Source organism: Acinonyx jubatus, chromosome X (genome assembly GCF_027475565.1).
Source record: "Acinonyx jubatus isolate Ajub_Pintada_27869175 chromosome X, VMU_Ajub_asm_v1.0, whole genome shotgun sequence".
Classification (NCBI taxonomy): Eukaryota; Metazoa; Chordata; class Mammalia; order Carnivora; family Felidae; genus Acinonyx; species Acinonyx jubatus.
Window position 1 is genome coordinate 88,855,761 of NC_069389.1, and position 24,226 is coordinate 88,879,986.

Here is a 24,226-nt window from a genome sequence, read left to right on the forward strand (position 1 = left end):
CATTACTTTCCTTGGGTAGGGGACTCTGTAGTATGTCCAAAATGGAAAATAAGAGATGCAGTGCAAAGGGACTGTGCCAAATTAACTAAAATATAGCGCTGGGAAAACAAGAAGAAATGGTTTATCCCATCATTCCATTAGGAGCACTTTTCTAAAGGAAGATTAGTGGTAACAGTTAAACAAGGAAATCTATACATGTAGCAACCAAGAAGAATAACAGAGAAATTGGATAAAAGTGAAAAGATAGAATCTATGCTTTAATTAAAGGTTTAGAAACAGCCAGGGAAGCTATATACTCTCCCACTAGGAATTTGGACTTTAGGAAATTGGGCTATAATTTTGTGTCAAAATAAAACGCAAAGCATGAGTACTTCAACAAGATCCGGAAACATCCAAGGAAAGACCACCATTCTGCTACAAATTCTATTTAGTGAGTGATTTAACTGTAAATGGACAGATCCGGTGCTCCTCAAATATGATAGATGCTGAAGGGTAGCTAGTCCCCCAAGGAGAACTCTGGAATATAGACTTCAGAACAACACCACGACGGATTAGTGCGAGCTTCTTAAAAACGTGAATATTAATGAGAAAACACCAGCAACCATACCAACTCAAGCAGGTTATTCAAATACATCATGAGAAATCTGTGGGACTACTCCAGGCCTTGAAACAAGATGAAGCTTGAACCAGCCTATAAAACAACTAATGGTCAACATGGTCCTTACATGTCAAAGCTGGAAGATGCTACAACCTCATAACATGTGAAGCTGGCTCGCCTCCTGACTAGATGTGGAAAGACTGTACTATAATGGCACCTTAGGATTAGATAAAATATATCCCATTGTTTGCTCTGATTGCGTGATTATATGTGTTTAGAAATTGTTAAGATGCAACCCTGTTCCAAACAATGAGTAGTTGTATTAAGTATGTTTGCTCTACAGAACAGAATTAGACATTAGGATTAGAAATAGAGTTGATAGTGATAAGAAATAAGTGTAGGAAATAATAAAATACTTAGGAATAAGAGCCAGTAAGGAAGTATTTTCAAGGAGAGAGAAGAAAAGCAATAGAGTTGTGAATAGTCATGCAACTGTTTAGGGTGGAAAGCCATGGTATAGTTAGTTCCTAAGAAGGTTTATGAACAAGTCCCTGTTTTTGTCATATGCAAATTAGCCAACCCTAAGTTGGTGATATTGATAGAAATAGCTGCTTGGCAGCTGACACAGGTCATGCACTTAAAAGACAATTAGAGGGAAATACATTAACTCGGCAGTCCACTGATTGGATACTTCTTTTTTTTTAAATTTTTTTTTGATGTTTATTTTATTTTAGAGAGAGAGAGAGAGAGAGAGAGCGTGAGCAGGGGAAGGGCAGAGAGAGAGGGAGACACAGGATCCAAATCAGGCTTCAGGCTCTGAGCTGTCAGCACAGAGCCCAACGCGGGGCTCGAACTCACAGACCGTGAGATCATGACCTGAGCCGAAGTTGGTGAGCCACCCAGGTGCCCCTGATTGGGCTTCTGATTGGAATCTTGGATTTCTCCTCCAGGAGACTGGAGAGAGTGGCTGGCCCTTTATTTAAAGTAGCCCTTCTCTGGATCTTCTTGAGACTAACACCAAAGGCAAGTCTTGTATGGCATGGACGGATAGAGAGACAGGCTCATCATTTGAGACAAACTTAAAGCTGTATAAACCAAGGGAGTTAGGTTGATAGATGGCAATTAGAAAGCACAAGTCTATCCTTGTGTGTTTTGGCTAATGTGCAATGAGCAGTTGTGATTACATAGTTACATCTTTATGTGATGATTAACGCCAGTTATTACAGTTTGTATAATCCTTATTTGCTATTGATGCACATCATTTTATTGCTATGTGTTTTAACAGATTTTAACTAATAAAATTTCATTCATAAGTCAAATAATGTGTTCCTCTTAAATTACCTGGTGGTGGATTTGGAGGCTACCAAACCAGCATAAAGGAACCCCACTCAACAGAAGATGGAGTATACACAGAGAAAATATTGTACCGGGAGTCTGAAGTTCTAGTTCCTTTTTTTTTTAAGTTTGTTTATTTATTTATTTACAGAGAGTGAGTGGGGGAAAGGGGAAGAGAGAGAGGGACAGAGAATCCCAAGCAGGCTCCATGCTGTCAGCACAGAGCCCATTGTGGAGTTTGATCTCATGAACCACGAGATCATGACCTGAGGCAAAATCAAGAGTCCAGCACTTAACCAACTGAGCCACCCAGGTGTCCCTGAAATTCTAGTCCTGGCTTTGTCAGATTATCCTGAACAAATCTCTGAAATATGGTCCGTTCTTGTCTGTAAAATGAGTTATAATTACTTTTCTGCCTACCTTCAATGGTAATAAGGAATAACTAAAGTGATAAAGTTTTCAAAGACTTTTGTATGAATATCTGACAATGGGACAATACATGAAATCAGCACTTTTTAGGAGTATCTGAAAAATGTCTAAAGGACAATACCCGAGAGTCTATGTGACATGTAAAGATTATCCAATAGTTTTACACCTGTTTTCTAAGAGATTAGAGCTTTCTTATTTTGCTCCATGTCAAAGTTATAGTTTGGAATTGGTTTATGTTTCATTCTTCTGAGCTCTTTTTTTTTAAACCATAAAATTAAATTCTTTCTGGGGGTCCACTTAAGTTCTAGTAAGAATAACAATGAGGAAAAACCAACAATGAAAAAGCCTTCTAGGAAACAGTAAATTATATTTCATTCATGGCTAAGATTTTGTTGCTGATGGGGTTATGTAACTCTGAACATTTATTACCCCATTATTACCCAACTAGATTTTTATAATGATTTTTTAAATCAAAGTTGACTATTGTGTTCTTATATCAATAGCCTTATCTTAATAGATTAGAGGTATTTAGCCATTTCCTCTTCCTCTTGGGTATACTTATCTTTTCAAAGACCCTATTTCCCCAGTCCATATTTAAAGCTTGTTTTTCTTCTGTCTATATAACCCTTAGCTCAGAAGCCAATCAACCAACCAACCAAAAAAAAAAAAAAAAAAAAAAAAAAGAAACATAAAAAAGAAGAAAAAAATAACCCTTAGTTCCTTTAGTTCTTTGACAGTTATTTGTATTGACAGACACAGCTACCTATCAGTCTCAAATGTCTTCAGGGTCATAAAGAATCTTTGAAGGTGATCTCCATTATACCTCTGAAGGATGTTAATGCATTTTAGCAAGGTAAGGAAAACAACTGAACTCTCTACCCCTTGTCACAATTTCATCCTAAAGACCTTAGTAAAATATTGAAAACGTTTCAAGAAGTATTTTTTAGTTTGACATAAGTATTCATGTAAAGTGGACTAGGGAGCTGCAGTTATGAAACACAACTTTAGTGTTTCAGATGCCTTTAATCAAAGATGCTATTAATGAAAATAATTCATTTCAAAAAGTATCCAGACCATGAGCCCTCCATGATTATTGACCACCATGGCCCCAGGATGAAGGGTGGAGTCATTTGTTATGTGTTCTCATAGAAGTTCTCCTTCAGATCACTTACGTTGCATGTAATTATATATTCACTGATGTGATCATTTACTTAATGTCCACAACTGGCTTGCAAGTTTCATGAAGGTGGGGTCAGTGCCCATTTTCTGTATCCCAAACACCTAGAACAGTGCTTAATAAGCATTTTGTGAAAGAATGAGTACTATTTCATCAACAAATCAGATGGCCAGTCTTTTCCCCTACTTATCTGTCCATAAAGAAAATATGCAGAGGCTGTGTGTACCTTGGATAAATGAACCTGTTTTTGTTTTGTTTTGTTTTGTTTTTGAGGCCTGTTGAACCATTTGTTTGTGGAGGGGTGAGTAGTAGAAAAATGCCAACTCTCACTCTGCTGTGCTGGACTCTGGAGGGTGTAAGGTTTCCTTAAAGCAGAGAAGAGCTCAGCTTACCTCTTTCTGGTGGTATTTGATTGCCACCTTCAGCTTGGCCAGGTCATGGTACTTCTGAGGGTCAAGTTCTTCACTGTGGTCATCTCGATGGTTGAGGATGATCTCCAGTTCCCGGGAGCTCCGAGCTTGGTCCAGCAGGTCTTTGGCAAAGAGCTTGCACTGCTGGGAGAGTTCCTCATACTCGGCCTTGAACTCATTCTCCACCTTGCTGAGCTCTTTGAGCTCCCAGCCCAGACGGAAGGCAGTTAGGATGGGGTCCTCGCTTGATAAGGCAATGAGTGAGGGGCTTGCTAGTGCTTTATAGATGTTCAGACGGGAGCGGGAGTGGCGCAGACTGTCTACCTCTGAACTGGACACACACTCGACACAGTTGCAGCGGATCTGGTGGGGCCGTGGGATAGTGACCCGTTTTTGAACAAGCAATTTGATGATTTCATAGTTGTTGGTGTGGGCGGCCAGCATGATGGGAGTGATGTCCGGTGTGAACTCAGAGAACTGGGTATCCATCATCAGAGTGGGAACCTAGGTGCAATAAAATAAAGGCATAAAGGCCAGGATTAAGGCTAGGAGAGAGAGGGAGCACAGGGCATTAAATGTTAGTGATTCAGGAATTGGAGTCACTTTTATTTTGCCAATGATCTTCATCATCATAGCTATTTGTGGAATACTAACTATATGCCAGGCATACAGCACTTTACATGTATTTACGCATTTAATCCCCACAACCTTGTGAGGCAAATATTCTCCCCAAATGAAGAAGCTGAGGCACACAGAAGTTAAATAACATGCCCAAGCTTACATAGCTTTTAGTAACTGAGCCAAGATCCAAACCCAAGCAATAGGACTCTAAAGCTTGGTTCTTACATTTATGCAACCACAATATGCCCAATTCCATCTGAGGCACAATGGGGGATATAGAGAAGAGAGGGAAATTTTTTCCTAACCTTCTGGAGTTTAGTTGAGTGGGTCAGACTTATATAAAATTGGTAAGTAGGAGTACACAGTAGCATGTGTTCGGTTCCAAATGAATCGTAAAGACCATGCCACCAAATCAAGCCCTGGAGGCTAAAGAAAAGATAATCTCAAGTGGTTACATTGACTTTGTATGTATACAGGACTTCCGGAGACCAAAGACCAAGGCCAGATAGAGTTCTTCCAACTTCCTGTAGGTCTCAGCAAGGTAGAGAGAATCTCTTATTGTCAGAAAGAAGTACTGTGTAAATGAAGACCTCTTGGCTTGGGTGAGGGGTTACCAATAGCTAAAGGGACCTTTGATAACACTGTTATGTCCATGATGCAATGCTTGCTGTAAATAGCAGTTATTGGTGGAAGGCATGGGGTTCTTTGGGTATTCACGAGCATTTTGGGGTGAGTTTGCAGAAAGTGCAATGATCAATGATCATTGCTCAATGAATAAAAAAAATATTTTGGCTTTAAAATGTGTGTTTTGGTCATATGTGAAATTTGAAAAATGTAACAGAAAACCAAAGGGGAAGGGAAGGAAAACTGAGTTACAAACACAGAGGGAGGCAAACTCTAAGAGACTCTTAAGTACAGAGAACAAACTGAAGGTTGAAGGGGGTGAGGGGTTGGATGGGCAGGGAAAATGCGTGATGGACATTGAGGAGGGGACTTGTTGGGATGAGCACTGGGTGTTGTATGTAAGTGATGAATCACAGGAATCTACTCCGGAAGCCAAGACTACACTGTATATTACCTAACTTGACAACAAATTATTAAATAAATAGTAAAAAAAAAAGAGCCAAATTATGGAAAGAGCCCAAATTTCCATCAACTGATAAATGGATAAAGATGTGATACACACACACACACACACACACACACATACACACACAGGAATACTACTCGGCAATGAAAAAGAATGAAATCTTGCCATTTGCAATGACATGGATGGAACTAGAGTGTATTGTGCTAAGCAAAATAAATCAGAGAGAGACAAATATCATACTTCACTCATGTGGAATTTAAGGAACACAACAGATGAACATATGAGAAGGGAAGGAAAAATAAGAAAAACAGAGAGGGAGGCAAACCATAAGAGGCTCTTGAATAAGAGAACAAACTGAGGGTTGATGGAAGGAGGTGGGTGGGGGATGGGCTAAATGGGTGTTGGGTATTAAGGAGGGCATTTTTGGGGATGAGCACTGGGTGTTCTATGTAAGTGATGATTCACTGGGTTCTACTCCTGAAACCAATAATACACTGTACATTAACTAACTTGAATTTAAATAAAAAATCTTTAAAAGAAAGAAAAAAAAAATAAAATGTGTGTTTTGGGACCCAGTCTGTTCTCAGTGTAATAGGGAAATGGAGACAGCTCTATACTCACAGAAGAGTCTCAGTGTGGTAGGATCTAGAGCTAAGGAATGAGGAGGACTGAAATAGTCAGAGGAGGCTTCATGGAGGGGTGGAGCTGAGCATTCAAAGCATGGATAGGATTCCAGGAAACTGTGAAATGCTGATCTTCATACACTTAGAAAAGAATAGTTCCAAATACTCATTTGGATTGGGGAGAACAAAACATGGATGACTGAGATTCTCATGGAATAGACAAATATTGTTTTACTCAAAAGTTTCTTTTTTAAAAAAAATGTTTATTTATTTTGAGAGAGAGAGAGAGAGAGAGAAAGAGCAATCAAGCAGGGGAGGGGCAGAGAGAGAGAGAGAGGGAGAGAGAAAATCCCAAGCAGGCTCTGCGCTGTCCGCACAGAGCCTGGTGCAGGGCTCGATCTCATAAACTCTGAGGTCATGACCTGAGCTGAGACCAAGAGCCGATGTTTAACTGACCCAGCCACCCAGGTACCCCTCAGAAGTTGTTTTTATTCTTAAAAGTTTTTTTTAGAAAATTGCAGTTGCTGATGAACTGACAAAACGATGTGTAGCAGTTTTTCATCATCTTCGCCTCCTTCTCGCTTTGGATGAAAGATTCACAAACAGGAAAGCGACCAGAAAACAGGAAGTGCGAGAGAGGTAGAGGAGAAGGAGGGGAAGAGTGTGCAAGAAATCTAGTTCTTTCATGGAGTGGTTGCATCGGTCTCTAGTTGAGAACTGGCTGCACATTGATCATCAATTACTTGGATAGAGCAGTGAGAAAGCATTGTTAAACATTTAGAGGAAGCAGCTACAAACAAGACAGCAGGAAGTGAGCAACTGGCTCATAAAGTAAATTGGACACAGGAAAGAATCATCTCAGAAATTAACATAAGCCTCCTGGCTAAGGAAGAAGTAGTTCTGAGTGGGCCCAGGAACAAACATAAACACAACAACCAACACAAAGCCTCGAGTTGGGGGAGATGGTAGATGAGTAATGTTCTGCCCAGAAAGAAAGCAATTCAGTTCTGGAAATCTGCCCCTTCCTACTGGGCAGAAGCATTTCTCAGTCTCTGCTATGATCTAGAGGCAGGATATGTGGTGAGTGGAGGGAAGATAGCCTATAGCACAGGATTCCCTGGGTCGTGTTGGAGGAATGTGTCCTCCCTACCATGCTGCTCTTCCTGTCCTCTCTCTCTCTCTCCTCACTTCCTTGCTCTTTCTCCTTTTCTTACCCTTTTTCTTTTTTTCCCTCTATTCCAATGCTGACAGGCCTGTCCAAGACAGACGATGGTACATGTGAATATTGCTTAGCCCCACTTGTGTCATGGAACTGAAAGGTTGTTGTCTATGCTTAAAATGTGAAATGCTTTCTGGAGCCATCTGATTCCATTGTCTTTGACGTGGTGCTCCACAAGGAGCCTCTGATTCTCTCTTTGGCTTTCTGAGGAAATGACACAAGAGAGGAAATAATTTTAAAGGAAAACTGGTCTACAGTGACCAACCGTGTCTTCCTACTCTCCCGTCAATATTATTCACAGGTGGCCACACTCATCTCATTCATTGCTCTCTGTCTGTATGTCCTTGTGGGATCTTCTGTGTGTAATGGCCTCTCCTCATTTCTCTGCAAGTGAAGGGCCACTGTGAGCCCTGGCTTCTTCAATAACTCCTCCTCTTAACTTGATCCTACCCCTTAGTGACCACCCAGATGTTGTGGACACTAGGTTACATCAAAGATCTCACTTTTCTGATGCTGTCTTATGTTGTTCTCTATTTCACATACGCATTTCTTGCCTCATCGATGAGGTTGTGTGAGTCTAACACAGAGCTGTCTTAGACTGCTTTTGTTTTCCCTATAGCATCTATAGCACAGTGGGAGACACCACAACAGGCACCAGCCAAAAAAATTTTTTTTCTAGTCTCAGCTTAAGAAATTGACTCATTTACAGACCTAACTCCCATAATCTGAGTCAATGTGAGCCAATTTCCTTGGGTCTTTCCTTCTAATGTCCAGCTGAGAAGGTAGACATTCCAAGACTAAGGAGGGATAGCAAATGGGCTTTATAGGGAATATTTGAATTCCCCCCATCATAGGACAGTCTGTACCTGCCATTTTCACAATTCTATTGTTTCAAAGTGGAGACTCTGACCCAAAGACCACAGATCTATACTACTCTTCCCCTCTCTGCTTCTTCTTTTCTCATCCTGCTGCTTTTCCCTTCCCCAGCTGTAGGGACTATGGGCTAAGCATCAGGATAGCCATGGTAAGGAAAGAGAGATTCAATAATGAAGGTCAGAGATTTCTGATAATACTCAAGACTTTGTGATATGGTCTACAACAGGGGCCAAACAGGTAATAGGTAATAGAAATGATGGCTATGTGTGGGTCCATATGCATAATTTGGATGAATGAATGATAGAAACTAGTGAACTGTAGAACACATATCCTCTCAAAGGGAGTATCTGCTGCTCCATTCCTTGTTGTCATAAAATTGTTGTTATAAGCACGCATAAAGGCCCGATGTTGTGGGTTCTCAAGAGAAGTCAGAAGTATGGATTTTGTAGTAGAATTTCTTATTTTGTTGTTGGCTCACTTCTTTTTTTAAAAAATTGAAGTATAATTGGCATACAAATCCTATTAGTTTCTGGTGTACATCATAGTGATTTGATATTTTGAAGTGTTAAAAAATGACCCCCACAATAAGTCTAGTTACCATCTGTCACCAATGAAAGTTATTACGGGGGCACCTGGGTGTGGCTCAGTCAGTTGGTGAAGTGTCCAACTCTTGATTTTGGTCCAGGTCATGATCTCATGTTTCATGATATTGAGCCCTGCGTTGAACTCTGTGCTCACAGTGCCGAGCCTGCTTGGGATTCTTTGTCTCCCTGCCCCTCTCTCTCTGCCCCTCCTGCGCGGGGCTCTCTCTCAACATAAATAAACATTTTAAAAAACTTACAATATTGTTGACTATATTCCTGATGCTATACATTACATTCCTATGCTTTCTTTTCTTTTTTTTATACATTCTTTAAAAAAATTTTTTTAATGTTTATTCATTATTGAGAGATAGAGACAGAGCATGAGCAGGGGAGGGGCAGAGAGAGGGGGAGACACAGAATCCGAAGCAGGCTCCAGGCTCTGAGCTGTCAGCACAGAGCGCGACGTAGGGCTCGAACTCACAAACGGCGAGAACATGACTTGAGCCAAAGTTGGATGTTTAACTGACTGAGCCACCCAGGCGCCCCACTATGCCTTATTTTCTAACTGGAAGTCTATACCTCTCAATCCCCTTCAGGGTAGAATTTCTTAAAGTTGTAAATGTTGGCTCAAAAAAGCTACAGATAGTGTGCAGTCCAAACAAAATACATATATGAGGCGATCTAGGCTGGAGTGAATCAGTTTGTGACCTTCGAGCTAACATAGAAATTGTGAGATGGAGGGGTAGGAGAGGAAGCTGGACATTTAGTCAGGGGCCAGATGATGAAAGGCCTCATATGTTATGTTAAGGAACTTAATGTTGTCTGTTGGCGATGGGGAGCTACTGAAGAGTTTTAATCACGGAGAGTGGCATAGTTGAACAAGTGTCTTACAAAGGTCAGTATGGCCCAAGTATGGGGAATAAGCAGTGTTACAAGTAGGGGGAATGAGCAGTATTAAATGTGCTGGTAAATGTTTAATAAGCAGCTTTCCATGAAAAAATCTTGATTTGTAGTGTTTGCCTGTTTCTGTGGTGTGAGTGAGTACTCCCATTGCAGCCAATTTCACGCTACCAATACAACCAGAGAGCACAGAGTTGGTATGAGATGCGTACAACCAGCTCTTACCAGCCTGTGTAAGCCAGCTCCAGCATATCACTGGATGAGTATCAGAGAGATGAGACTAGTTAAAAGATGTCATTGTGGCACCTGAGTGGCTCAGTCGGTTGACCGTCCGACTTTGGCCCAGGTCATGATCTCGCGGTTTGTGAGTTCGAGCCCTGTGTCGGGCTCTGTGCTGACAGCCCGGAGCCCGGCACCTGCTTCAGATTCTGTGTCTTCTTCTCTCTCTGCCCCTCCCCGACTTGTGCTCTGTCTCTCTCTGTCTACCAAAAACAAATAAAATGAAAAAAAAAAGTAGTTGAAACCAAGGGAATAAGTAGGATCAGCCTCAGCTTGCCCCAGCTCCTGCACAGCTCTGTCTGCTGATCTACTCCAAAGACTGGGCCCAGCCCGTTTCCAGAGCAAGTGAAGCTTGAGGTAGGATGTGCTCAAGTGGCCAGTCTCTGTCTCCTCCATTCCAAATTGCAATCACTGGGGCCCTGCATTAGGACGCTCTTTGCTCTGTTAGTTTCTAAATCCCAGCCTCTTCCCCACGTGTGCCCTCCATTGTTCAACAAGATTTCTACCTGGATCATAATCTGAGTTTCTGTTCATGTAACTGGCCTAATAGTCCAGATCTAGTGTATTTTCTGGATTATCCATGCTTCGTCTTTGAGCTATACAAGTCTGTAAATTGTAATACAAATATTTCTTGTTTAATGAAATGGAATTGATCAGTGCCTTATGCAGCATCTATTTGTAAATTTCTCTGCATCTATTTGTAATTTTTTTCAACATTTCTGATAGCCTATATCAGGGGTCAGCAAACATTTTCCGTAAAAGGCCAGCCGGTAAATAGGTTAGACTTTATGGGCCATGCAACTCTGCCTTTGGAGCAGGAAAACAGCCATAGGCGATGTGAAATGAATGGGTGTGGCTGTACTCCATAACATTTTCTTTACAAAGACAGGTGACAGGCTGAATTTGGCTTGCAGGCCAGAGAATGCAGATCCCTGGCCTCCTGGATCCCTCATTAATTAATGAATTAAATAAAATCTTTGACACGTGTTTAAATTTGTATAAGGATCATGATTTAACTTTTTTTTTTTTTAAGTAATCCTTTAACAGCCATTTTGTGTTCAGATTGAGGTCAGGTAGCAAATTCAATTTTATTCTTTTCTTATCAAGTTTTGCCTTCTCTTTCAACTCCAAAATTATACTGATGGGTCTTGGGCTTCCCATTAAAAAGTATTATTTTTAAAAGGAAAAAGGAAGGAGGGGAAGGAAATCAACACACGAAGAAATTAGATTTTGTTCATATTACCTACAACTGTATTTCTAAAGAAACCTGGTACATGAACCGACTTGAGTTTTAAAATTTGCAATGATGTGGGCTCAGGCCATGGCCCCTAAAGAAGCTACCTTGCCTGCCTTTCCCTGGGGCTTTGCATTCAGGCCTTAATGAGTTTGCTCCTGGATCTGCCCGAGGTCTCCCTGTCGAAAAGCTAGCATTGTATTCGAGGATCCTTTTGGATTAATGAGCTCAGAACAGAGCTGTGCTAAGCTCAACCCTCATCACATAAAATGCAGTACAGTGAGCTAAAGTCAGCTTCTTTCTTATTTTCACCTAAATTCCATTGCCAGAGGATACAGAGGGATAGAAAATGCTCCACCTAGCCCACTCTCAGGACTGGCCAGAGCTTCTACAAGGTTATTATACTCAAGGGGCCCAAATGATACATTCATTTCCATTAACCTCATCACTGGACACAATCTGCTAATTGGAATTTTTCTGAACCCTATTGTTACCAGCCTTAGGCAGGTGCCTTTGCTGGAGTTTATCACAAGCTTCTGAAATTAAATCCCTCATTTGTAATTAATGGGCAGACCCCTTATCAGGAGCCACCTCATTCATACCCACAATGCCGTCTGGTCATAGGCCAAACCTCTCCATAATTGGCACTTCCTCATGCAGCTGGCCTGATAGCATCATGTTGGAAATGAACCTCCCATCTTATGCCTGGATTTGGTGAAACTGCAATACTTCTTTTTCCACCTGCTGGATCCCCTCTTCCCTGCCCCCAACATGACTCTGCCTTACCTGTGAGGTCAGTTAGCTAGTAGTGGTGATATGCCAGCTACTTTGCAGCAGCCATTGGCATCGGATGGGAAATAATCTGTTTCCCAGGGGCTGATAAAAGCAGAACTGTAAGAATTAAGATTTGCTGGAGCGTCTCAGCTAATTTCAAGGCTAAACTATATATAATCTAGATTGGAAGGCTAAAATGAAAAAAAAAAACCTTATTTGGGGACAATGTTACAGACCTCAGGTGATATTTTTAAAAAGTTAATATTGATATGTAAAAATCAATAATATATATAACCATGGCCAGCATTAGCCTGATTAGCAGGGGTAAATATGATACTAATGGTTACCGGTTATCAAACACTTCCCATATACCAGGCACCATGCTGGAATATCTCATTTGGTCCTCACCATGGTTCTATGCTATACGCATAGTAATTATCCCCATTCACACCTGAGGAAACTCAGTCTTAGAGAAGATAAGTGCCTCGTCCAAGGTCATAAAGCTAGGAAGTAGAGTGGCCAGAACTTGAACCCAGGCAGTTTGGCTCCGAAGTCTGTACCATTAACCAATATGCCACTTCACCCCCAACAAACAAAATGCCAACTGTTTGATTTTATTACATCAATAAACAAATCTACAATCCTAACGCTGAATATTCAGATATATCGTAAGTATATATTATAGGTTTTATTGGGCATTAATTAACTTAATCGACTAGTATTCTACTCTAAACCCAGATAGATAAACACTATGTAGCACCACTCAATGTTTGGAAGCCTACAAAATCATTCTTGATTTCTCATCAGATGGGGGCTCTTAATTTTTCGAAAAGATAAGAGCTAAGTCTGTGAGAAAATATATATAGCTAATTCCATAGGTTGTGAGTGTTTGTGATTTTAGTTTTCTAGTTAGAGGAAACCTAGAAAGGTTTCTCTCAAATCTAGATTGTCGCAAAGTGTAAATGAATCACTCCATACACTTTTCTTTGCAAAATTTGAGCTGTAATGAATGATGGGAGCCATTGACTCCAAACGGCGCACCTTTGGATAGATATTGCAAATGAAGGAGGAGGTAAAAGAAGCCAAGATGCTAAGTGCATACACTGTGGGTGGCTTTTGAGAAGCCAGCCCTCTGTGAAGGCATTCTATGTACCGTTGAGATATGACATTTCTCAGGAAAATAGTGAAAATGATGCAGCGAGTCAAAAATAAGTAAATCAGAAGATGTCCGTTATTATGGAGATGGAAAACATGTCAGAAGTGAAGGGTGGTCATTGTGTCTCTATGATGGCACAGAGAAATGGAGCCTGGATCTGCCAATGTGAGTGTAGTTAGCTTTTCAGAGAGCCCTATGTTGGAGCTTGATGCAAATATCTCTTTAGGAACATGGGCCATTGTTCTTGGTTCATTTTTTTGAATGTAATTTGTTTTAGTTTTTTTAACGTTTATTTATTTTTGAGAGAGTGCAAGCGGGGGAGGGGCAGAGAGAGAGGGAGACACAGAATCCGAAGCAGGCTCCAGGCTCTGAGTTGTCAGCACAGAGCCCGACGTGGGGTTCTAACCCACAAACCGTGAGATCGTGACCTGAGCCGAAGTCAGATGCTCAACCGACCGAGTCACTCAGGGGCCCCAATGATGTTTTATTTTAAGGTTGCTCAGTTCCTGCTCAGGCATTGGACTGAAGGGTTATATATTTGAAGGACAAGGCTTGAGAGAGATGTTGTCACATTCATGAAGCAATTATTGACCCCACTTTCCTGTTTCTCTTAGTTATCCACACCTGAGGCAAGCCAGGTAGCTAGCCCTAGCCTCCAGAGGTAGAATACTACTGCTCAACAGCTACTTTATTTTAAGTTTATTTAATTATTTATTTATTTATTTATTTATTTATTTATTATTTGAGAGAGAGAGAGAGAGAGAGAGAGAGAGAGAGAGAGAAGGAGCAGAGGAAGGGCAGAGAGAGAGGAAGAAAGAATCCTAAGCAGGCGCTGCACTGTCAGCGCGGAGCCCAACATGGGGCTCGAACCCACAAACTGTGAGATCATGACCTGAGCCAAAACCAAGAGCGGGATGCTTAACTGCCTGAGCCACCCAGGTACCCCACAACAGCTACTTTAAATGCCGGCATAGTCCCTGAGGAGGTGGGGAGGTTTTCTTTTACATGACTATCTTCGATCTTTTCAGCAAAGCAAACATTATAAGGTCATCAATTCCCTTTTGTCTAGTGGTAAAACATCTGCAGGGTTGAATTTTGCATTTTGCTGTATAGTTAGACAAAGTGCAGTGAAGAGTGAGGGGCCGCCATTATGTAGTATAGTTTAGAGTTTCCCCAAATTCAGAGTTAGCAGAAGAAAAATGGGTTTAAAATCTGAATTATCTAGTTTCATTTTCTAGAATGAACATAGAAGCTTTTCAACTTTTCCCTGAAGACATCATATGAGAAAATGTACGTAAACTGCAGCATGGAGAAATTCAGAAGTCCTGACATATAAGATCTAGTCCAATGACTGTCTCAGGCCCATGGGCCTTATAGCCAAGATTTCGGTCTTGGAGGCACAAGAGGTGTTGGAGGAGAGCATGAATTCCTTCCATGCTCTCAATTTCAAAGAAGTGTGGCCCTGATCTCCTCTAAATAGTCCCTTATGATTTTAGAAGCTGTAAACATAGCTCAATCCAAGGCCTTTTGAGAATGTCTTTACCCTTTTATACTGTATCGTCTTTTGGGTTAATGTGGTCAGTCATTTTATTACACACTGTTGAAATCACAATCTGTCATTCATCTGAAAACTTTGGCAGGTTCAAAGTCTCTCTTCCTTCCAATATCCTATTAATTAGTGAACTGGACCTAGTTCCCAGTTTTCTTTCTCCATAGCCTCAATCACTTAGAGATTTCTATTCTTTGCAATTCAGATGGAAAAATTGTTGTTTTAAAATTTGTTTTACATTTATTTGTTTTTGAGAGAGAGAGAGCACAAGTGGGGGAGGGGCAGAGAGAGAGGGAGGTACAAAATCCAAAGCAGGCTCCAGGCTCTGAGCTGTCAGCACAGAGCCCGATGCTGGGCTCGAACTCACAAACCGTGCGAGCATGACCTGAGCCGAAGTCGGATGCTTAAGACTTACTGCATGGGGGCGCCTGGGTGTCTCAGTTGGTTAAGCGTCTGACTTCGGCTCAGGTCATGCTCTCACAGTTTGCGAGTTCGAGCCCCATGTCGGGCTCTGTGCTGACAGCTCAGAGCCTGGAGCCTGCTATGGATTCTGTGCCTCCCTCTCTCTCTGCCCCTCCCCCGCTTGCACACAGGCGCTCTCTCTCTCTCTCTCAAATATAAATAAACATTAAAAAAATTAAAATTAAAAAAATTGTTTTTGAAATTCTGTCCCTACCATGGAAAGGAACAATTTCCTTCCAGGTAATTCGAAGGCAGTAGAGTTAGTGTAAACATTGCAGAAGACCCTTAAGAGCAGAATAGATGCTTCCCTGTCTGAGATTGTTTCAGAATGCCCCCAGAGCAGAGTTTCTCAATATTTGGGGCCAGACAATTCTTTGTTGCAGGGGCTGTCCTGTGCATTGTAGGATATTTAGCAGCATCCCTGGTCTCTACCCCTTAGATACCAATATCAGCTCTCCCTTCCCCTAGATTTCACAACCAGAAATATCTCTGGGCATTGCCAAGTGTCCTCTGGGAGGCAAAATCACCCTGGTTAAGAATCACTGCTCTAGGCTACGAGGCTTCTTTGGCAGTGGGCTGACTGGAACAGGGAGAGGCAGAAATAGCTAGAATTCACCACACCAGTCTTAGGCTCTTTTATCCCAATCCACCTGAGGATTGCAACACACTCCCATCGGTACACTAGCTCACGGGGGCAAGAATCCTCAATGCCTGGAAGGACAGGGAGTGAGAATGCCACTCCTTTCCCCAGGAGAGGTTACTAGAATTTTATTTTCAGGAGAATATTAAGTTTGAAAAACTCTAGAGGCGTGTTGTGCATTATGATGAACACTAGCCACATTTGGCTACTTAAATTAATTAAAATTAAATAATATTTTATTTTTCAAGTAATATTTTAAAAATTTAGTTCCTCAGTCACACTATCTACATTTCAACTACTCGATAGCCATATGTTGGCCACCCTTTTGTACAGAGTAGATACAAAAACAAACAAACAACCATTTCTATCATGGTAGAAAGTTCTATTGGACAGCACTGCTCTAGGAGGTTGATAATCACCCGATTCTTAAAAATACTTAAATTCTTAAAAACGTGCTAGAAACTTTGCTAAGCCCTTGACGTGTATTATCTCGCTTATTATGCCGTTATTTGTATTTTATCGAGAAGAAAACTGAGGCTCAGAAAGGTGAAGCGATTTGTCTAAGGCTATACAGCTATCAAATGGAGGAGCCAGGACCTTAATCCAAGTGGTTTCGATCCAGAGCTTGGGTTGCTAACAAGCGCGCGATATGGATTCAAGGTGGTAGAATGACCTCTGTCTGGCATCAGAAGCAGCCAAGACATGCTAGTTGTGGACAAGAGAGTTTTCTTAATATGTGGGCAGAACAGTGTATCTGGAGGGTGTGGATCGACACAGAGGCCTAGGAGGCAGGTGGCTGGTATTGTACAGGTTTGGAAACATGAATGGTGGTAGTGGGAAGGATATAAGATATATAGGATATGTATATAAATTTTTTTTTCAACGTTTATTTATTTTTGGGAGAGAGACAGAGCATGAACGGGGGAGGGGCAGAGAGAGAGGGAGACACAGAATCGGAAACAGGCTCCAGGCTCCAAGCCATCAGCCCAGAGCCCGACGCGGGGCTCGAACTCATGGACCGCGAGATCATGACCTGGCTGAAGTCGGACGCCCAACCGACTGCGCCACCCAGGCGCCCCTAGGATATGTATATATATAAGAGGGTACTGGGACTCACTTCCTGGAATTCGTCCAACATATCTCAATCTTGGCACTCTTGACATTTTGGCTCAGATGATTTTTGTTGTTGTTGTTGTGGGGGTTATCCTGTTCATTGTAGGATGTTTAGTTGCATTCCTGGCCTCTACCCCTTTGATGCCAGTAGCAACTCCTCCCCAAGTGCGACAGCCAAAAACATCTCTAGACCTTGCCAAATATCCACCGAGGCACAAAATTGCCTATAGTTTAGAAAAGTAGAGTGTAAAAGCATAGTCTTGGTTACACGACCGTAAGGCAAGGGCTTCGGTATAGCTATCAAAATACACGATTCAGAGGGGACCAGCAGCTTGGCTGACCGGACAATGAGCTGCAGAGCTGTTGGACCCCAGGTCTAAGAGTCTCCATGAATAGGAACAGGATGAGTCCCAGAGCCTGTACTAGAAGAGTCCCCCCATGGGAATGAAGTATCTTTAGGGGTGGTGGTACTGAAGGGCTACGGTGGCAGGGAACTAGGAAGCTCATTATGGAGATCACCTTCCCACGGCACGACACTATTATTCTATTATCTTTAGCACACGCATCTCATGGCATCAGCACCGTCAGGGCCTTTGGTTATCATCCAAATGGAAAGTCCATGAGTTATGGATGTGCCAGGCAAACATGAGACAAACCTACAATGACTGCCGTTCATGGCAGGAAACATGTTTTATGGTTGGTGTTGCTGGAGGCACCCTGGGGAATTTTGTATTGAGGCACCCTGGGGAATTTTGTATTTAGGCCCCTGTTTCTTGAACTCCCCACCTGGGATTTCCGAGTGGCTTCTCTCAGAAACACCCATGCAACAAGGAGCCCCTCCCTCTGTAGCAGGACTTAGCTAAGGTTGGGAAGCCTTTGAGAAAAGAAGCTTGAGCCCGCATAATGGCAAGAAGCTTGGGTCCACCTATGACAGGCATCTCGGCAAAACTCATTTCAAGAATATTTCTTTTTTTTCTTTAGCAGAAACACAGGATTCAAAAGTCTGGGGTGGCTGTGGCAGCATGCATCACGAGGAATGGGTGATTACGCAGTATGCAATGGCCAAGATTAAATTACGGGGTCATAATAAGAAATGGGTCATGTTTAAAAAAAGATGTAACTTTTGGTTGATAGGAAAAGCAGCTTTAAATCATTGTATGATTGAACCTATGCCCATCATGCTGACACCATCAATCGCAAGCAAGTTCTTACCAGTCTTTGACAAGCGGAGGTTTACTAATATCCATGTAATGTACTGCATTTACTCATATATTTTCCCTTTGTTGAATTTTGAGAGGAAAAACTCAAGAAAAATGTCACCCCCCCGCCATAATTTCTTCCTCTCTCTGACATTACTTTTAATTTTATTGCTTTGAGCTTGCAGCTGCATTTCCAATAGTGCATTCTCAGGCAGAATGCCTTTTATTCTTGTCAGAACAGACCAAATGTTAAAGGAAAGGGGCAGGGGCTTGGCTGCCTCTGGTTGGAGATGGGAGAAGGGAGAGCTACTCTGGGCTTTTACCACATGGCTACTGTCTCTTCTGTCTCTTGTCTGTCTTTCTCCCAGTACACTCCTGGGCTAAAGGTGTAGGTTGTGCTCTTTCTAGAGACAGCTAAGTTGGTGCTGATCACTACTGAATTAGGAGGACATCAACTGCCTTGTCCTTGTTTCCCTGAAGTCAAACATGCCTGAAATCTGAAATGTGGAAAGGCACAGACATTTCAAATGTAAGGATGACCTTTCAGTCTCTTGCAAAGCATTCCCCTCTCTCTGAAAGATCCGTGTAACCAGATATCTTAGAGCTTCAATGAAGTCTTTCATTCTGCGGCACCTTTTCAGGAATGCAGGCCAGGACTAATGAAAGGAACTTAGAAGGCACTGGGGCTCTCGATTAAATTCACTACTGCTTAAATTTCTCCTTCATATTCAGTTAATAGGGGACAAGAATCCCAAAGAGTGCTGAAATGTTGCAAGAGGCAGTGATTGAGGGTCCCAGATGTTTGATTGTTCTACTCCCCAGTGTTGTAATTGGAGAGGATATAAGACCCAGCTCTCAGCTCCATAGATGTGGGGGATTTGTGTATTGTCAGATAAAAGCAGCAAAGGTGATCAGGTATGATAGGAGGAGGCTTAGCCCCCAGGAAACCCTTCTTCATCTGTGATCTCATAAATATCATTCATTCATAAATTTCAGACTCCCTGGGGGCCCCCGACATACATTTGAAGAGTCTGGGGCAATTGACACTTGCACGGAATTGCCTTGGTATTTCTTTCATACCCTGCCAAAGGTTCTGCTCCATCAAATTAACATTGGGGTGCTTAACTCTTTCTGAGGCTAGAGGTTACTGCACCTTGGATAGATTGCAGTGACAGAGAAATGGTCTAGATTGCTACTATGTTTCATTTAATCCTGATAATTCTATGATTAAGTAAGTGCACTCCACCCAAACAGATATCCACCAGAACTTAAAAAGTTTTATTCTAGAAATGTATCAATGACATCACTGCCTGTAGAGTTATTAGTGAACTCCCCTATGGTTTACATATATATTGGGACTTTGTATTATTGCCTATGTACTATACCAATTGTATGTCAGGTACAGTACCTATTTAATGTGGCTTTATAAAGTAATTTTAGAGTAGTTTCAAACTATTGTTCATTTCCTCACAGCATCCCTGTGATGTTATTTAGTATTATCCCTTTGCTTTACAGTGGTAAGAGGTTAAAGTATAAAAAGGTTAAGTAATTTGCCTAAGGCTACATAAACAGTTGAGGAATGGAATCATCATGTGAACTCCACTCTAAGATTTTGTTCAACATATCATGTGCCACAGCCTGTATACATATTGCAGAACTGCAGGGTTGGAAGACATGCTGGAGATGACATAGCCCAGCCTCGTAATAGATGTTTAATCCTTTTGCTAACACTCCTGCCCAATGGCCATTCTGCCTCTGCTCACATATGTCCTGGGGTGATATGCCATTTCATTTCTCTTCACTACTGATATTATCGTTTTGAAATTGGGTGGCAACATTTCCTTCCTCCCCATCAAACACGACTCAGCACCCATGGGCTGCCCATTCTAGTATGGAACCCTTTATTAAGAATGTTTTCTTGAGTAGCGACACAACATGCAGCAGGCGGTGAGGATGTACTCCTTCCTATTTCCTGACTTCATCTTCAAGGGAGTGGCAGCTATGGCTGTGGTTGGTTCAGTAGCTGACCTGTAGTTCTTTGTCAATACTGAAGAGCTACCATCCTCAAGATGACTGGCTAGGAGACAGTTGCCCAGATCAAGGCTTATGGAGCCCCACTGGAGGGCATCACTCTGGAAGATCAAGTGGTACTTCTTGCAGGCATACCTCTGGAGGAGGAGGCTACCCTTGGTCAGTGTGGGGTGGAGGCCAGGACCTCCAGAAGTGGCTGACCACATGCGTGGAGGTGAAGTCCATGGTACTCTGGCCTGTGCTGAGAAAATGAGAAGCCAGACTCCCAGAGTAACCAAAAAGGAGGAAAAGGAAAAGTAAGGAGAGGAGGAGATGATAATGGGCTGTATCAGCAATGGATGTAGCAGTGTTGCTTCATCCATGTTATACCCACCATTGGGAAGAAGTTCACCAATGTTAACTCTTGTTTTGTAAGTTTTTAAATTTACTTTGAGAGAAAGAAAGCACAAGTCAGGGAGGGAAAGAGAGAGAGGGAGAGAGAGAGAATCACAAGCAGACTACGTGCTGTCAGCACAGAGCCCCGATGTGAAGCTCGAATCCACAAACCATGAGGTCATGACCTGAGCCAAAGTCGGACGCTCAACCAACTGAGCCACCCAGGCGCCCTCACCAGTATTAACTCTGAAGTGCTTTGTGATACTGATTTTTGTGAATGAAGCCATTTGGTTCAGTCTGCCTTGCTCAAAAAAAAAAAAAAAAAGCATCCTTTCCTATCTTATATTTCATTCCCTCTTGGTACAAGGTGGCTTCTCGCTCATCGGATCAATTTATGGATGCTGGCCCAAGGAAATATTTCAGCCCAGTTCCCAAAGAAGGAGCTCAGGATTGAGAATGCCAACTTGGTATTTTTATTAGGCCACACTGTTCTGTCTGCCTACTGGGTTGTGTTCTCCAGTCCTGAAGACCAAGAAGGATGGAATTGATGCTACCAGTTGAATCATTTAGTTGAAATTATGAATTCAGGATTCTTCCTCGGTGCTTTAAATGAACCAAAGTAGTGGGAACCGCCAAAGAATGATTTTCAGGTAAAGACAGCCTTGCTTATTTGAGCTACTTCCCCTAAATGAGATCTATAGCATTTTCTCCGAAGTCAGTCCTAGGATCCAGAGAACAGTTTCCATTCTGATCAGACAAGCTATTGCCCATAGAAGCTTATCACTGACGGCAGAATATATGAGTTCATCTTGTTCTGTTTCCAGTTTACAAATGGGAACCAGCTAATTTAGAAACCATGGCAGTCTCTGATTAAAATGATGGAGATTCTAACACTGGCAGAAAGAAATCAAGCTCTCAGGAGGGAAGGCAGAAAAATAACTGCACAAAAGACAAGCCAGGGCTCACCACTGTGTACCCCCTTAGTAGTCCAAGGGAAGGCTATTTGGTTGGTAAAAGCTCTGAATTATGACTACATCTATATAATGGATGAATATTTCAGATTCGGTATTAGGGGTTGTTAGGTTTGGTTTTTAGACACAAATATATTTAAGTTTTAGAGAATATATTTTAATGCTCTCCTGCACTAAATGTACTAACCTGGAGTCAAAGATATTGTCACTGTGACATTTTTGTGGCCTTATTTCCTTGGGTCTGTAGATCCTGTCATCTAACAAGAGAGGTTTGCTTCATGGGATTGGTATAAGTCTTTTGGGGGCACCATGGAGATTGGAAACTTTGCCTTGAATTTTGTTTACAGCAAATACCAGCTCCTTAAAATAACAAATATTTGATTTCAAGAAGGTTTGTATATCTTTGGAATGTCTTTCCTCTTCACCAAGAGCTGAAATTTGTTTAGCCTATAAGATGAAGGATTTAGGTTAGATGCAAGGAAGACAGACTCCAGAATGTGTGACTATAGAATGCCATAAAATTTACTCTGGGTGGCTTTAAAGACAGAATGATTTTTTAAATTTTATTTGAGAGAGAGAAAGAGAGAGAGAGAGAGAGAGAGAGAGAGAGAGAGAGACAGAGAGACAGAGAGGCAGGCAGTGAGAGAGAGACATAATCCCAAGCAGACTCATGCTCAGCACAGAGCCTGATGCAGGGCTTGATCCCACGACCCTGGGATCATGACCTGAGCCAAAATCAAGAGTCAGACACTCAACTGACTGAGCCACCCAAGTGCCCCTAAAGACAGAGTAATTTTAATGTAGTGAAAACAACACTCGAGTGAAAGTCGAAGTTATGCATCTTGGTTCTGCTATATAAGTCAGTCTGTTGAGCCTGGATAAATCACTTCCCTCTGTGAGTCTCACTGTCCCCATCTATAAAATGGGGAGGAGGTGGACTAGACAATCTTTCCAGGTCGGACATTCTGTTCATCTTGCTCATTCATAAAACCACTTATTGTGACAATATGAATTGACTTGAAGCATTATACCAAGTGAAATACCTCAGAGAAAGACAAATACTGTATAATCTCACTTATGTGTGTAAACTTAAAAAAAAAACCCCACCAAACTCATCAACACAGAGAACACATTGATGGTTGCCAGAGGCAGAGGGTAGGAGGTAGGGGAAATGGATGAGGTTGGCCAAAAGGTACAAACTTCCAGTTATAAAATAAATCAGTCCTAGGGATATAATGCACAGCGTGGTGATTATAGTTAATCATATTGGATTAATATAATTTAATACTGGATTGTATATTTAAAAGTTGCTAAGAGAGTAGAGCTTAGAAGTTTTTATCACAGGAAAAAAGTGCAAACTATGTGTGGTGATGGATGTTAACTAGACTTATTTTTGTTGATGATCGTTTTGCAACATATACAAACATAAAATCATTATGTTGTATACCTGAAACTAATGTGCTGTTTTATGTCAATTATATCTCAATAAAAAACATTTATGGAGTACATGACATGTTCCAAAAGCTATTCTAGGCCCTGGGGATTCAAAAATGAACAAAATACAAAAAGCCACTTCTCTAGACAGGCTGATACAGGCAACAAACATATCTGTTAGCTGGTGATAAGTGCTATTAATAATCTTGAAGCAGGGAAAGGGGGTAGGGAGCAATGGGGAAGGTGTTATTTTTACGTAGAGAGATCAAGGAAGGTCTGCCTGATAAGGTAGCATTGCAGCAAATATCTAAAGGAAAGAAGGGAGCCAGCCATGTAGCTACTTGGGTAAGGAACATTTCAGGCAAAGGCACTAATGCTAGACCATTCCTATAAGAGGCGACTATCGCTGAAGCAGATCGAGTGAGGGACAGTGGTAGGAGATGAGAGAAAAGAGCAGGGGTCAGATAATGCAGGGCCTTGGAGGCACTGGAAAGGGCTTTGGAGGGTTTGACCAGAATGACATGGTCTGACTTAGATTTTCAAAAGGTGACTGCCACTGGGAAAAGACTAGATTGTGTGGGGCTGAGAGGGAAAGCAGGGAGACCAGTTAGGAAGCTATGATAATCATCCAAGTAAGAGGTAATGGTTGCTTGGACTAGGGTGAGGAGGTAGGGGTCATGAGAAATGGTCAGATTCTAGGGTGGTCTGGAGTGATTCAAGGTTTAAAAGCTCTTGTCGTGGAAATCTCATGATTTCCTCTATTCTTTCTTTGAGCCCCTTCCAGATATTATGAGTCTGTAATTGCAGTTTACGTACTTCAATCACAAGAAATTTTTGTTTATCCCCTTTGCGAATTCCCCAAATTCCTAGCTTTTCTGAAATCAAAGTGGAAAAAAAAATATTCTGAGTAACAATGGAGGTCGTTGGTACCATCAGTCTAGTGAGGGCTTCTCCTCTTTGAACTTGGTAAGGTTGTTCTATTCTAGGGCTAAATGCCATTATATTGACTGCAGGGCAAGATGACACTAAAAGCTTCTACATTATCAAGAATCTCTGCTGGCATTATCCGTCAGGGTTGTCTGACCATCTTATTTTGACACAGGTACTGTGTACTCTCTCAGTGTCCGCAAAACATTCTTAATCTAGA

At 41.7% G+C, this 24,226-nt stretch overlaps 1 protein-coding gene across 1 annotated transcript in view; it reads right to left on the minus strand.

The window, feature by feature from the left end:
• Positions 1 to 24,226, minus strand: part of TRPC5 (transient receptor potential cation channel subfamily C member 5) — a 265,379-nt gene that overhangs the window by 96,754 nt on the left and 144,399 nt on the right. The window contains exon 4 of the mRNA XM_015083806.3: positions 3,932 to 4,453. Coding sequence (XP_014939292.2) covers positions 3,932 to 4,453 — 522 coding nt within the window. The remainder of the gene's footprint in view (positions 1 to 3,931; positions 4,454 to 24,226) is intronic.